The sequence below is a fragment of the Stegodyphus dumicola genome, chromosome 3, assembly GCF_044657685.1.
Source record: "Stegodyphus dumicola isolate Sdum_Otavi_A_Nest chromosome 3, ASM4465768v1".
Taxonomy (NCBI): Eukaryota; Metazoa; Arthropoda; class Arachnida; order Araneae; family Eresidae; genus Stegodyphus; species Stegodyphus dumicola.
In genome coordinates, this window is record NC_140770.1 from 167340225 (window position 1) to 167356919 (window position 16695).

At 34.0% G+C, this 16695-nt stretch overlaps 2 protein-coding genes across 2 annotated transcripts in view; both read left to right on the plus strand.

Moving 5' to 3' along the window:
* Positions 1 to 4902, plus strand: part of LOC118182862 (stress-associated endoplasmic reticulum protein 2) — a 34832-nt gene extending 29930 nt beyond the window's left edge. Inside the window, exon 3 of the mRNA XM_035352253.2 lies at positions 4297 to 4902. Within this exon, the coding sequence (XP_035208144.1) occupies positions 4297 to 4334 (38 nt within the window). The 3' untranslated portion in view covers positions 4335 to 4902. The remainder of the gene's footprint in view (positions 1 to 4296) is intronic.
* Positions 4903 to 14584: 9682 nt separating this feature from the next.
* On the plus strand, positions 14585 to 15892 carry LOC118182912 (uncharacterized protein F54H12.2-like). Its single transcript, XM_035352298.2, has 2 exons — positions 14585 to 15137; positions 15225 to 15892. The coding sequence occupies exons 1-2, from the start codon at positions 14585 to 14587 to the stop codon at positions 15890 to 15892; spliced, it is 1221 nt and encodes a 406-aa protein (XP_035208189.2).
* The last annotated feature ends 803 nt before the right edge of the window (positions 15893 to 16695 follow it).

Below are 16695 nucleotides of genomic sequence, written 5' to 3' on the forward strand. Positions count from 1 at the left end.
TGACACCATCGATGTAAGTGTTCTTATCCATGACGACTATCTGGCCACCTTTGTCGGCCTTTGAAATGACAATATCCGGGTTAGAATGAATCTCGCGCATTGTAGCTCTTTCTCTCGCAGTTAGATTTGGTTTCAAAGATTTATTATTGAATTTCACATTATGAGCGATAAGATGCCTAATCATTTCTTTCTGTGAATCTGAAACTTTACTGAACTTGAAAGCTTTTTCGATAGGAGCCAAAATCTTTGGAATCGAGGGTTTACAGGTTTGTGAGAAGTTAAAATTATATTTTAGAATTCTCTCTTGTTCTTCTGAAAGACTAACATTAGAAATATTAACTATTGGCTTGATGTTTACAATGGGAAGATTTTTTGAACTACTTGAACTGGAAGACTGTAAAAGAAGTTTTTCGAATTTAACTGCAAGGGTGTTTTTATGACGGTTAACTGCATTCTCCGTTCTAGACCAAGACTTTTGTTCAAGGGCAGTGAATTTTGGATATGTTTTAGCGAGTTCCAGATGAAGCTTATAGAGTTCATGTTCAATTTTGGACAATTGTTGACGTGTATCCCTTATCACGGACCGAAGTAAGGCAAGTTTGCAATTTAACAGAATTCTTGACACGCGACTCGAAGGTTTTTGATTAGATTTGATTTGAATAAAATTGGGGATCAATTTTTTACATTTACATTTAAGTAAAAAGTCAAGATGATTCAGGAATTTTTGCCGTTTCAGGCGTAATTTAGTGAAACGATTAACGGATGAAGGCATGATAAACAATGCAGAAAATCAAACTAAATTAACTGAGCAATAATAAAGTACACACAAAATAGCAGAAAAATCCCTCACTGAAATGAATAGAAAACAAAATGTTTGTAAGCAAAATGCATGAAATCAGACAAGCAAAGCACAATATCCAAATGTACAAAACATAAACATAACTTGAAAATTGCAAAAATGTACTCACCGAAACTCCTACAATCACAAAATGGCGGCCACACCACGTGCAAAAAAGAAAGCAAAATGTAAGCCTGTTTGGGGCTTCTATAATTAAGACACAATAACACGCCGAATAAATACTGATTCAGAAGTCAAACAACAAAAATCAGCGTTAATTCACAAAATTTTCACAGGACTAGTTTCGATGGTTTTACCGAACCATCATCTTCAGCTGTGTATTTTGTGTGTACTTTATTATTGCTCAGTTAATTTAGTTTGATTTTCTGCATTGTTTATCATGCCTTCATCCGTTAATCGTTTCACTAAATTACGCCTGAAACGGCAAAAATTCCTGAATCATCTTGACTTTTTACTTAAATGTAAATGTAAAAAATTGATCCCCAATTTTATTCAAATCAAATCTAATCAAAAACCTTCGAGTTGCGTGTCAAGAATTCTGTTAAATTGCAAACTTGCCTTACTTCGGTCCGTGATAAGGGATACACGTCAACAATTGTCCAAAATTGAACATGAACTCTATAAGCTTCATCTGGAACTCGCTAAAACATATCCAAAATTCACTGCCCTTGAACAAAAGTCTTGGTCTAGAACGGAGAATGCAGTTAACCGTCATAAAAACACCCTTGCAGTTAAATTCGAAAAACTTCTTTTACAGTCTTCCAGTTCAAGTAGTTCAAAAAATCTTCCCATTGTAAACATCAAGCCAATAGTTAATATTTCTAATGTTAGTCTTTCAGAAGAACAAGAGAGAATTCTAAAATATAATTTTAACTTCTCACAAACCTGTAAACCCTCGATTCCAAAGATTTTGGCTCCTATCGAAAAAGCTTTCAAGCTCAGTAAAGTTTCAGATTCACAGAAAGAAATGATTAGGCATCTTATCGCTCATAATGTGAAATTCAATAATAAATCTTTGAAACCAAATCTAACTGCGAGAGAAAGAGCTACAATGCGCGAGATTCATTCTAACCCGGATATTGTCATTTCAAAGGCCGACAAAGGTGGCCAGATAGTCGTCATGGATAAGAACACTTACATCGATGGTGTCACTAAACTCTTAAACCAAGGACCATTTAATCCGATCCCTAAAGATCCTTCACCTTCGGACTTATCCAAAATAAAAACTGCGATCAAATCTTCGCAAATCATTTCAAGCAACTTAAAACATTCGCTTATCCCATCTGTTGCGAATTGTGCCAGATTATATGCTCTTCCCAAAATTCATAAAAGTGGTATTCCTTTCCGCCCTATTGTATCAAATTTAGGTACTGTCTCGTATCCATTAGCTAAATATTTAGTTTCTAGATTTTCCACTCTATTAGACAATAACATTTACACCATAAAAAATTCAATAGAGTTTGTAAAAAAGGTTAAAAACATTTCTCCTCGTAATTTACTCATGGTTTCTTTTGATGTAAAATCATTATTCACCAATGTCCCAGTGCATTAAGATGTCTAGAAACCAGACTTCGCGAATTTCATTTCTCTTGCATCGAAATTGATGAGCTAATTTCTCTCACTCAACTCTGTTTGAAACAAACACATTTTGTTTTCCAAAATAAATATTACAAGCAAACTGAGGGATTAGCCATGGGAAGCCCCCTCAGTCCCATCCTGGCTGATATCTACATGCATTATTATGAATCAAAATTGTTTGAAACTTTAAACTTCCCGGCATGTCCGCTACGTAGACGATACTTTTACCCTGTTTGAAGGTAATAAAGATGATTTAAATAGAGTTCTTTCAACAATGAATTCTATTGATCCTGCTATTCAGTTCACTTTTGAACTTGAGACTTGCAATTCTCTTCCGTTTCTCGACATTCTGGTCACACGTAACACATCCAACTTCAGTACTACAGTTTACCGTAAACCTTCATCGGTTTGCCTTCCACCACACTTTAAATCATGTCATCCGACTAAACAAAAGTTAGCTTCATTTTATTCCTATGTTTTCCGTGCTCTTTAAGTTTGCTCCTCCAAACTAGCCCTTGATGAAGAACTAAATTATTTAAAAGCAATAGCTATTGACAGGGGTTTTTCACCCAACATTATTAATCAAGCAGTTAAAAAATTCTCATCTCAACACACTAAAAGCCACACTCTTATTTTAGGAGATTATAAAAATTCTGTTGTCATTCCCTTCTTTCCATCAATTAGCTATAAAGTTGCACATATTTTGCAGAAATTTAACTTTCGGGTTGTTTACTCTCCCATCAATAAAATTCCAACTTCTATACTCAAGGACCCCATTCCGGATATGAATTCCTGGGGTATTTATAGGATTCCTTGCCAGTGCGGTTTAATTTACATTGGCCAAACTAAGAGAGCCTTAAAATTTCACGTCAAAGAACATGAGGCATATGTTAGAAAAAAGGAAACACAGAAGTCTTCTGTTGCTCAACATTGTTGGTCCGAAAATCACACTTTCAATTTTTCTGCTGCCAAAATTATTCAAAAAACATCTTCCATTGGAGAACTGGATTTTCTAGAAGCATTTCACATTCATAAAAATCTTTCTGTTCTAGTTAACGATCCTAATTCCAATCCAAATTTGCCTTCGGCTTTTAGAGAAATTATGTTTTAGTTCTGGTTTCGCCAACAGATGGCGCCACTTGCTTATTCTTGTCCAGGCTTTCTTATCTTATCTAAACATTATTTCCTATCTTGTTCATTTGCGGTTTTGCAGCTGAAGATGATGGTTCGGTAAAACCATCGAAACTAGTCCTGTGAAAATTTTGTGAATTAACGCTGATTTTTGTTGTATGACTTCTGAATCAGTATTTATTCGGTGTGTTATTGTGTCTTAATTACTGTAAGGATTTTGTTCAGATGTTCTAACTTTTCATCTTTGTGCCAAAGTAATGTAAAATCTGACCAGTTACAACAAAGAAAGCAAGCTAAAAATTTATATTTATGTATGTGCAAATTTACCTTTCCTACTTGGCTACTGCTCAGACCTTGTGACAACTATCAATGAAGCTAATGACTTTTATGACTTTTACACCTTATATCTATGGCTATTGTGATCTTTACACCATAGTGTGAATGCTGATTCCCTAAAGAAATGTAAAAAAGCAAAGCTATGAGATTTTTTGTGAAAAAGATTTATTATAAAACCACATACACTTTTATGTAAAAAAAAAAAAAAAAAAAAAAATTCAAGTTCATACACAAAAGCATTCTTAATGTAAGAAGTGGTATTTCTGTAAAATCTCTTATCTTGAATTTTGAATAATCATTAATATTCTATTCTTTTCTTTATTTCAAATTTTAACTGTGATTTGATTTATATAATTTTCCAAGTTAAATTTTTTTTTTTTAATTATTTTCAGCGGTATTTCAACTGATACAAAGTATAAGGTTTGGATAACAAACTCCAGTGGAGAACCAGCAGTAAATTCCATGAAGAATGGACCAGGAATCTTTATACAAATGTTTACATATATCTCTCCAAACACAGCACTTTAAATAAATTTTTTTTTGTAAAAGAAAAATTTCTTGAATTTTATTTCATTCCATTCCATTGCATTTAAAAGGTGTTGTTATGTGTTATGGCTGTAAAAGAGTGTAAAGATATTGCATGATCCTGTGTATGTTAAAAGCGTTTTGTATTTTGATGTTAATTCTTCTGTGTGCCAATACTTAGAAGAAAATATGTTATGCTGAAAATAAATCAAATCTAATAACTTGCCTTATGTACAGTGAATATAACTCTTTAATCTGATTCTTTCCTTAAAAATGTAATAGAGAGAAATTTTAAAATCATTTCCGTAATATGTCTGCGAGCTTTAAAATAAAATATTAATAAATTTGTATTTATGTTATAGCATGACGTGTTCTTGAAAAAAAAAAAATAGCTTTTAATAAGATTTTTCATTAAATTTCTCACTCTACAAAGTACAATGTTTCTTTGTGAATAAAAGATTTTTTTATTCTGACTAGTTATGTGTTAATAAAAGTATAACATTTAATGCTTATGTCATGTATATTTAGATAAGTATAAATATTGTCTTCTTCTTTTCTAATTGCATGCCTGGTGAAAAAGTGTTTTTAGGTTATACTAAAATAAGATATGCTGTGATGCATACTGTGTTTTAATGTGTGGGAATATATATATATATATATCATGCTGATTGCCAGTCCTGTAAAAGTGCTTCCCCTCCAGCATGGGTTTGGCCTCAGAGGAAAAAAATTCTTTGGGGTTTCTCTCTCTCTCTCTCTCTCTCTATCTTTTTTTTTCCCTCCCTCTCTCTCTCTCTCTCTATCTTTTTTTTTTCCTCCCTCTCTCTCTCTCTCTCTCTCTCTCTGTGTGTGTGTTTGTTTGTTGGTTTGTTTGTGAGAGGGAAAAGAACAAAGCATTACTTGATGTTTTATTGGAAAATGATTCAAATTATATTGATAAGATCTCTATGAACTGAAGTGAATTATGATGGATCTGTAGAAGTTTGTCATAATTACAACAAATATGTTTTAATTTCTTTTACTTAATTTTATGTTATAAAATTAGCTTCAACTATTTTACATTGGAAATGTCCAAGGCATCATCCCTTCATCTAAATGTTGGCTGAATTTCCCCCTCCTCAATCATATTGATGTACAGATAGTTAGTTTTCTAGATTAGTTGAATCAGTTGTTGATCATTCTTTTGACATTTTCCGAGTACCTTTCTACCTCAGTGGCTCTTCCTACCAGTGGCTGAGTGGTTAGGACCATTGACTCTGAGAGTTTATCCATGATTGAATACCAGGCGAACAGATTGGTTGCATGGTTGGTTGGTTTTCAAGGTTTTCTCCCATGTAATGTGAGTATAAGCCAGTTTCCCTTAGTCCTCCATGAAGGCATCTCTCTTCTCAGGCAAATAGCCATTCTTGTGCTTTTTCATATTCAAATAACCTAACGTACCTCAGTGCTCTGTCCTTGTCTTCAGTTTTGCATCAACATTTTCATTTTTGTTGCTATACTGTATCATGATCTATTGACATCCATCATGGCATTACACCCAAAGAGTGAAGTTAGGAAGTGGTAATTCATAATAAGTTTGTTTTTTAATTAGCAAAGACAACAAGCAGACAGGAATTAATCTTTTGCAATATTAAAATTATTCGTTGAAGACTGGAATGCAGATATGAGTGCTGAAATCATACACATACACGCTTTCTCGGAGTATTTTGTAACACTTAGCTAAATTTTAAAACCTCTAATTTATTCATATCTTTACTAATCCAAAATAAATTTTAATTATTCAGGGCCATTTAATATAAAGTTAGTTAAGTTTTAATGAAAATAACAGTCATTATCATGTATTCCAGTTACATAAATTGTAAGAAACAGAGAACCTACTAATGAAATATTAGGTTTATAGAACATTAAATTACTTTAATTGGAATACTTTGCTATAATGAAATACTTTTAGTTTTTGATGAATGATTTTAATGTACTGCTAGTCAGAGTAAGTAGAATGGGAAGTCTATTGGTTTGGCAATATGTTAAACAAAGCAAGAACTTTTAAGTGAAAAAATTGAAATGAATTGTTAAGTTTAAATGAGTTCTAGTGTCAAACGTTTTTGATTTACAAATTAATTGCTGAGAGAAGCTTACATTGGTACCTTTTTACTTAGCAAAAGACATATATATATATATTCACTTTTACAAAGAAAATTGAAATGCTTAAGTATGGTTCAGTATTTATTTTTTGTGGTTGAAGAAGAAGCTGTGACTAATTATGATACAGCAGACAGGTTTAAGATTGTTTTCAATTGATGATTATTCACATCGTTGTGTGGTGCAGGGGGTATAGTTTCAGTCTTAGCACAACACGTAGCTATTTCAAACCTTTTGCATCATCTAAGCAAAAATTTCAACTTTTCACAGTGGCTAGAAAGGGGAAGAAAGTAAAGAATTGTCAATCTAATCTATCTGGGCTGTTTCTTATACACCATAAAATGTAATATCAGTCATTGTTAAATTTCAGACAGCTCAATGCACCATGATTATTGCCAGTATCTCTGTATCTTTGAATTGCTCTCTTTTCAATGTTGAAATTAAAGTTGTATCATTTGTATATTCGTTCGAGCAGTGGTTCTCAAACTTTTTAGAATCACGACTCCATTTTATTTGCTCAGGCCATACTGCAAACTCAAATTCTTAGGAATTTTTATTTTGTAATGTATTTGGACTATTGTTATGCAGTTTTTCTCAGCAACCTTGAGACTCCTAACTTGAAGACTACCATGTTAGAAAATTGGGACTTACTAGTATTGAGTAATCTCTTGTAAAGAGAATAGTTATTTACTTGGAATATGTTAGTATAGCATCATGTTAATGCATTTCAACTTATTGTTGAATGTAAAAAGAGAGCTTAGGTGGTGCCTTTCTTATGCTGTTTCAGCACAACATTGCTAGAAGTTTGTTGCTATTTGGATTATACGACACATACTTTTATTTTAGGAAAAGGATTTCTTTGATTGCTATCTTACAATGCATGTTTTAAAACTTTTATATCTTCTGCAGATTTAAGTATTGTTATTTAATGCGAGTGCCTGATTAAATCCAAACTTTAAATTCCATTTGGATCATGAATTTCTCTGTTTTTGAATGAAATCCTAATTCCAGTTTGGTCTCGAGAGGTCTCAGACAATCACGTTGGAGGAAAGCGAGCGACCAACCGCACCGACGACGAGACGTGACTGTGTGCCGCCGAAATCACCTTCGGTTACAGTTAGTGATAATGGCGCGCGGTTGGCGAGTACAACACATGTTTACAGAGTCGCCACACTACTCCCCCCTCCAGTGGCAACGAATTAAAGGTACCGTGGGTTAAATCGGACTCTACGTCCGGAACGTGTATGTTGAGGAGCACTTGTTTTCTGGGATCCAGGCACAGGAACTGATGTAGTACATGTTGGTGTAGACCCAATCGATGAAGGTGCCTTCGAAGGAGGTGGGACTGACGTACCAGTCTCGACAGTTTGTGGTGCTAAGATAAAGGCTGGTTTGAGACAATCAAGGCTCACCACTGTCTCTTTGTCGCCGATTAGTATCCGATAGTTCTTGGATGTACGACTTAGAACTAGGTGTGGGCCTGTATAGGTAGGCTCCAAGGACTTTTTTGATGCATCACACCGTAAGAACACATGTGAGGATGTAGCGAGTTCTTTAGGAACAAACACAGGTCTTGAAGAATGTATGCTTGTGAGCTTAGGGTATAATGCAGCCATGGTTTCACCAATTGTTTGAGAAACGCGTGGGGCTGGACATCGGGTGAGTTTTTTGCGGGATTTATAAAATCTCCCGGTAAACGTAAATTGGTACCATAAACCATTTCAGCACTTGAAGAACTCAGGTCCTCTTTGATAGCCGTTCTGAGTCCTAACAACACAATAGGAAGGACATCAACCCAGTGAATAGCAGTATGGAATCTAATGGCCTGTTTAAGAGAGCGATGGAACCTCTCGACAAGTCCATTGTAATTCAGGTGGTACGGTGATGTACGGATCCTTTTAGTTCCCAAGAATTTTGTTAATGCAGTAAATAATTGAGATTCGAACTGCCGTCCTTGGTCCGTGGTAACGTACTCGGGTACTCCAAACCGTGAAATCCATACAGAAAAAAAGGTTTTCGCCACAGTGTCGGCGAACATATCTACAATAGGGATAGCCTCTGGCCAACGTGTGTATCTGTCGACACACGTAAGAAGATATGTATAACCTAGTGATAGGGGTAAGGGTCCAATCAAATTGATATGTACTTGGCTAAGGCGAGCAGATGGTAACTCAAAGCATTGACATGGAGTTCGAGTGTGCCTGTGAATTTTTGATATTTGACAGTCTGTACATGACCTCGCCCATGCAGCGATATCCTTCTACATACCAGGCCATACAAAACGCTGTTGAAGTAACGTGCGAGAAGCACGGAAGTAGATAGAAAATGGGCGTTCTGCGACAGGTGGGTCAGGGGGCGTGGTCAATGACATCACAGAGGGCGGGGCCAAAGGCAACGTCATCACACTAGGAGGCGTGGTCACGAGTGGAGTTGAGGTGTTGGTAGACTGCTGATTGAGTTGTAGACCTCCTGCTTTTCATTTAAAGTTAGTTTTTTTAATTTGGCAACGGAGTCATGGCGTCCTCTAGGGACGAAAAAAGAAAATAATGTATTTAGGAATTGCTTATGGCGTCCTCTAGGGATGAAAAAAGAAAATAATCTATTTTAGAAGTTTTTTTTTTTTTTTTTTTTTTTTTTTTTTTTTTTTTTTTATGTTCTATGATTCAAAATATAGGATTGAACCCTGAAACAAAATATCTACTTTTCTGGAAAGAAATAACTGTTAAAATATTGGAAAGAATAACATAATACTCATTAAAATTTCACACACACACACACACACATGGGCTTTTATCGAAAGCCTCAGCTTTCTGACACCTGAGGGTCTCTCTTCACAGTTTCACAGTCATGGGGTTTTTTTGAATACCCAGGTGCCAGCCCCTTCCCATAACTCCACTGTGAAGTCATTGACCACTTTAAAAATAATCCATTTTGTTTTCCATTAAACATTATTTATATTGATATGCCCACAGGCTAAGGAGTGCACTCCATCCTTTAAAATATATCTTTTATCATCAAAAGCTGAAAGTGCGATTTTATTTATAGCCATGGTAAAAAGATGATGGTTCTTACTCTGAATATTATATTGTAATTCTCTGGTGAAGATAGATTTCTCTAAACAATCTCTATAATTTTTATGTTTAAGTTTCCTTTTAATAACACTTCGTTTAACTCCTTTCGCGGTTTTCTTCTCACTTTCATCCAACAGTAGAGAGTACATTTTCGCCCTCAGTCCTATAAACTCCAGTATTGGTTCGGAATTCATTTCATCTTTGAAGCATCCAATTTTCTTTTTATTATTGATATTGTATAAAGCATGAGTCTTCGGATAATCTGACATATCGTACAGATGCATATGAAAACTCATATCTCGATATACATCTTCTGTTAAAATTTCGTACGTGAGAGAGTCTGTGTCAGTAAAAAGTAGCTTAGCTCTTTCTCCATATTGTTTTTTGATATGATTGTAATGAAAATTGTACATATGATATTTACTAAGTTCTAGTATGACAAATCCTACATATATGGGCCTGTTTAAACTAACACAGTTTTTCAACCTTTGTACTCCAACCAAATCATTATCAAAAATTCTGAAATTATGAAAGGTTGGTGCAGCTACCAATTTTTTCGCTTTTTTTTCTGTATTGACTAATTGGACATCAACATGTTTCCTCACGTTTTCCATAGTTTTACCGTACACACTATTGTTCATTAGTTTAAAAAAATCTTTCTCATATCCTGTCTGTGCATTTTTACGTTGATCTGTATTAAACTGTATATAAGGTTGTAACCAAGCTTTTTGTTTAAATTTTATAATTTTGTGAACATGCATTAATTTCATACCTAAAGAGAGATATAACTGTAAATTTTTATGATAGATGACATAATTAAATTTAGGATTTAAATTAGGAACTAATTTAGTATTCGAGATAAATTTATTATTTTTCAGTACACTGACTGCATAAGGTGAAAGATGATTAGCTATTATTTTCATTTTTTCTGGAGCTAAGGGATAATCGTTATGAGCATTATGAAGTTCTTTGGGATATTCGAGGTCTACTTCCAAGATGTATCCATCCAAACTGTCTTCTGATAAAGTCAAAATCTTTTCTATGACATTCTTATTAGGTTCAACCCACTCAAAACTTCCATAGGGTAAGGGTTGACTCATAGCCCACCCGTAGAGATTGTTTGCATCAAGGTATAAGATATATTTACTTTCTTTAGTTGAATCAAAATTTTTCAGATATTTATTATTTGCTACAGACTTACGCTGGGTAATCGTGGACACACCTCCACGAATGCCCTGCTCTATAAATAAATGCATATTAACATCCGTTAATAATTCCAAAGCTTGATCAGTCATTTTTAAGCAGGCTTGCCAAACTAATCCAGGTGCAGTCATCAAATGCGCACAATCTAAACTATAGTAAGTTTTACAAAGCTGTCTAAAATTTTCAAACACATCTGCTAATTGTAAAACATCACTTTTTACGTATAAATCATGATATTCACCTAAATTTTGAATATGAAAAGCTTGCCACAAACAGTTTGAGCATGAATGTAATCATCCGAAGATATACTTTCACCAGTTAAAGTACTTCGAAAGTTCTCTATGGATGGTAACTGAGTATCTTTAAATTTATCAAAAGAGTTGATGTATTCATATGGATATATTCCCTTCCGTAATAATAATTTTATGTTTTGATCATTGGGAAAATTTTCTTTTAAAATCCTAAATTTTTCTTCAGGCAAGTTAGATACAAGTTTTTCCAAAGACGCGTTCATAAACTGTAAACTATCAATAAAAATTAAAGATATTCTTAGATTATTCCATTTTCTTTTAATACTGAAAGAAATATATTTTTCCATATTATTAGGTATAACATGAAATTCCCTGTTTTGAATTTTGCCGATGCCTTGCATGATTAAATGTGCATCATAGTGTTTTAAATTATGAAATACGACAGGAATTTTCTTTTGAAGTTTAAATTTCAAATTGCACTTATTGTGCAGAGCTCCTCTATACTTTCCCGTAAGATGATCGTGATCTTTTACACGATCATTATTCAAATTTTTTTTGCATAAGTAGCAATGAGTTGCATTTTTAAAATTTTGTTCATCTTGAGATGTCATGGAAAGAGGTACAATACTATATAATTTTTCGGCTATTTCCTCTTCTTCACGTAAAATATTTTGTATAAAATGGTCTACTGCATTTGGACCTCTATATACTGTTACTGGTTTAACGCTTTTCCCATCAGGTCTTACAATTATGTAAGCATATCCGCAAGCTTTATGATGATGTATTTTTTCTGTAAAAGACGCAGTAGCTACATCAGGTGTACAAGTGTCTATGTTTTCAATTAAAGCTTCAAAATCAGCATAAATAATGTACGGAATAGACTCTTCATATTGATAATTGGTATATTCTAATATTTTTTCTTCTTCTGATGGCATTTTAATGCTCTGTATGTTTTGATGTTGACAGTATTTTGTATGTTCTAACAGGTTTTCACGGGTGAATCTATGCAAGCATCTCATGCAATAGAACATGCTTGGGTTGTGTTTTGTAAGGTTACCTAATAACCGGGACATATTTCTTATTAAGCAAGAATGTTGTTTACTGTCATCACTGATTAAAAGTAAATTAATACAATCAGTTTCTTTTCTGTTTGAAATGTAGAGGGGAAAGAGTTCTTTTTCTTCATATCCAAATACATTTATTCTAAGATTATTTAGTTTTTCAATAGATGATATTTTTGTAATAGGAACAGGGCATTCAATATTTCCTAATTTTATTTCATGTTCATAGGGTTTATAACGATTTACTCGTTCTGGTTTATTTTCTCTAGAAAGATCATATTTGTGTGCAAGTAAGCACCACACTAAACATTTTTGATCCTCATTTTGAATGTTTAAAATGGCTTTTTTCATGGCAAGTTCTTTGGGAAGAGGTATATAACTACTAGCGTCTAAGGGATGATATCGAGCTGTGCAGAGTTCTAATTTTTCAATTTTATCTAATGTCCATCCCGAGCCATTTTGTAAAAATTCTTCAAACGATTTTTTTATCTTGTTATAGGCCTCATTCAATTGTTCTTCAATATTCTCTATTGTTAAATTTGTGAGGCAGGTAGATCTAAAATGTGATTTAATAACCTCTTCGTCCCCATCATGTCCTATACTAGAGAACTGTGCTGTTACTATAATGTACCATTTTAAAGCCTTTTTCTCATTGATTTCTTCCTCGAGTTTCGACATAATATTGAATTTGATATTATTTAAAAATATTTCTAGATCTTGATTAATTTCTTTTGTGGCGATAATTGTAAAAGAACTGAAGACATTTAATGGCCGACGCTGCATGCTTCATACGCTTGTTTAATGGATGGGGGTTATTACTTTTCCTTTTAATACTTTGAACAGTACCATGTTGAGTACGGTCATGTTTCATTAGATCATGTTTTCTGCTAAACACGTCGTTGCATATTTCACATGAAAAGGTATTTTTTTTAACATGAATATTTTGTATGTGTCTTCGTAAACTATCTGCTCTCGTAAACTGAGCCTGACATTCTTCACAGTGAAAGATTTTTCCCTCATGTGTTTTCGAATGACGAACTAAATGACTTTTATTGCTAAAACTTTTACCACATATGTCGCAAACCTGTGAAAGATAAAAAAGCCGCTTTCAATATGCATGCTTTCCTCATTATAAAATTACTCATTTTTAATCATCCCTCACTAAAAAAAATTTAATTACATAAATCATTTTAGAAATCATTTAGTATTAACTCTTTACGTTTAAAGAATTTTAGTTTAGTTTAAAAATCTCTCTCTCACTACTTTTTTTCCTAATAATCACACATTATACAACAATGACTGAACTGAAAGAGAACCATTGAATAAATAACTATATCTGCAAGTCACTATTAAAAAGAAAAAAAATTTTACCTCTCTTGTACTTGGTTGAGGTGCTATATCCGCACACATGGCACAATGTGAATGCAGACAATAACTTAGTTGGATTTGTTTTAGAGAAAGATGGTGAAATGTTAGGTCGTAGATTACCTCCAGGATGTTATGAAACAGTACCTGATATTTTAAAAGCTATTTATATTAAAGAACATCAAAACAAAATAATATTTAATTATAACCCAGTAACAAAACGAGTGAAAATCAAAGTGACAAATAACGCTAAAGTGATTTTACATGATGGGTTAGCACAAATGTTAGGTTTTGAACCTATGGAAATTACATCTACAGATGATAGTTCCGAAACTGTTGTAGAAAGTCCTTTTGCAGCCGACCCCTGTGCACATTATCGTGTATTAATGATATATACGGATATTGTAGAACCTCAAATCGTAGGAGATGTTTTAGCTCCTCTTCTTCGAATTGTAAGAGTAACTGGTAGCGATGGAGAAGTGGTGAGTGCACTATTTGATAGACCTCATTATTTACCTGTGAATCGGAAAATGATAGACACTTTGGAAATCGATATAAGAACGCATATGGAGCATTTACGCCATTTGAACGAGGAAGGTCATACGTGAAACTTCATTTCCGTCAAAAATACTTGTCATAATGTATGTACCTTATCAGTGTTGTCAAAAATCTTTTGAAGATTATTATGTACAACAAACAGGACATGGATTGAATTATTATCAAGGTAATCTTTATCAGAGAGGATACGGATTAGGGGGTCTATTCAGATCCTTCTTTCGCGCTGCCGTACCTCTTATTAAATCAGGAGCCAAAGCAATTGGAAAACAAGTATGGCATAGTGGACTGAATTTGTTAAATGATGTATCACAAGGACAAGATGTAAAAGAGGCTGCTAAGCGTCGACTGAAAGAAGCCGGAAATATATTAACAGATAAAGCTGCTACTAAAGTGAAGAACATGATTGGTTCTGGACGAGTCAATAAAAAGCAGAAACGTAGGAAAAAGCGTACCATTTCTCACCGATCAAAGAAGGTGAAAGCACAGGATATTTTCTCTTAAAAAAAAAGTATGACTTCGTATATTCATCGAGACTCTCCCGTTTGCGTCAAATCTGAATTAGATTTATTTACCATTCCTCTTACGCAAACAGCTATAGAAAAAGGACAGTTTGTGGAATATCACCCTCTCGCAAATATACGAGATGGAGGACCTATCGAATTTAATATTTCTGGCAGTGGTGAAGACTACATTGATCTAGCTGCTTCTTATATACACGTGAAAGTTAAAGTAGTTAAGGCAGACGGATCCAATCTAACAGACAAAGAACCGGTTGCCCCTGTAAATTTATTTTTACATTCTCTCTTTTCGCAAGTAGATGTAAGTTTAAATGAAAGAAACATTTCATCTGCGACAAATACCTATCCCTATAGAGCCTTCATCGAAACATTATTGAATTATGGGGAAGATGCAAAGAAAAGTTTACTCACCTGCGAAGGATTTTTCCAAGACACTTCACCTAATAAAATAGATGTCTTAGCTCAAGATGCGGATGCTGGACTAAAAGCTCGCGGTGAACTTATAAAAAACAGTCAAAGTGTGGATTTGATAGGACAATTGCATTGTGACATTTTTCAACAAAATCGACTCATGTTAAATTTAGTTGATGTGAAAATTAAAATGGTGCGTAGTAAATCTGCTTTCTGTCTAGTTTCTACTGAGAAAGATGCCAATTATAAAGTGATCTTGGATCATGCTTCTTTGTTTATCAGAAAAGTAAAAGTAAACCCTGGAGTCTCTCTCGGACATGTAAAAGCGTTGGAAAAAAGTTCTGCTAAATACCCTATAGATCGAGTATTATGCAAAACATATTCAGTATCTAAGGGAAGTTGGTCTTTTATGCAAGATAATGTATTTTTAGGATTGATGCCCAAGCGAGTCATTATTACTTGTGTAGAAAATGCTGCAATGAATGGACAATATTCGATGAATCCTTTTCTGTTTGCCCATCATCATGTCAACTTTATATCGATTTATGTAGATGGACAACCCGTTCCATGTAAACCAATGGACCTTGATTTCGAATCTAATCATTATGTGCGTGCTTACCACAGTTTATTTTCTGGATTTAACCGCGACAAAGGCATCTATTTATCTCGAGAAGAATTTGTGAAAGGGCATGTGTTATATGCTTTCGATTTAACTCCAGATATGTGTGATGGATCTCATTTTAACTTACAGCATCAAGGCAATTTGCGAGTAGAAATTAAATTTGCTAAAGCTCTCTCTGTGACTCTCTCGGTGCTAGTCTATGCAGAATTTCAAAACGTGATTGAAATAACAAAATCTCGTCATGTACTATGCGATTTTGCTAATTAAGCAATGGACAGCCTTGAAATAAACAGAGCACTCTCTCAGAATGCAAAGACACGAAAAGCATTTCTGGGAGTTTTTGCAAGTGATCGACTCCCTATCGAGATCAAGAAATATCCAAGTTGCTTTATAGCTAATGTAGATCGTGCATCTAAATCCGGTAGTCACTGGTTAGCCTTTTACATTTCATCCCCACAGCATTTAGAATTTTTCGATTCCTATGGACATGACCCATCCTATTTTCCTGGACCGATAGCCAAGTATGCAGAACGATTTCCACAGATGGACTTTAATTCGATGACTCTCCAAACTAATGTAACAGCAGTATGTGGTCAATATTGCATATACTATTTACATTGTAAATGTCGTGGACAATCTCTCAATGATATATTGTTATCTTTCATACCTCAAGATATATCTAATGATATTAAAGTATATAATTTTGTAATCAAGAAATTTCATGTAAGATCTTCTTTCTATCAATAAATACATTTAAACTTTATACATTATGTGTCTTGTCTCATTTAATATGGAATTTCCAAAGCTACAACATCCTTTCACAATGGTGATTTCGGGACCCACTGGATGTGGGAAAACCTATTTTGTACGAGAACTGTTAAAGTATAAAGAGGAAATGTTTTCAACGATTCCCGATAAAGTAGTATGGTGTTATGGAATTTACCAACCTCTGTATAATGATATACCGAATGTTACTTTTGTCGAAGGTTTACCAATTAAATATCAAGAATATTTAGGTTCCAACACATTATTCATCATAGACGATTTGATGAGCGAATGTGGGAATGATA

Excerpts from the sequence above, each read along its gene's own strand:
- LOC118182912 (XM_035352298.2), top strand. The coding sequence starts at position 14,585 with ATGACTTCGTATATTCATCGAGACTCTCCCGTTTGCGTCAAATCTGAA. Across the intron at positions 15,138-15,224 it reads TTTGATAGGACAATTGCATT|TTTCTACTGAGAAAGATGCC; the intron begins GTGACATTTTTC and ends CTTTCTGTCTAG.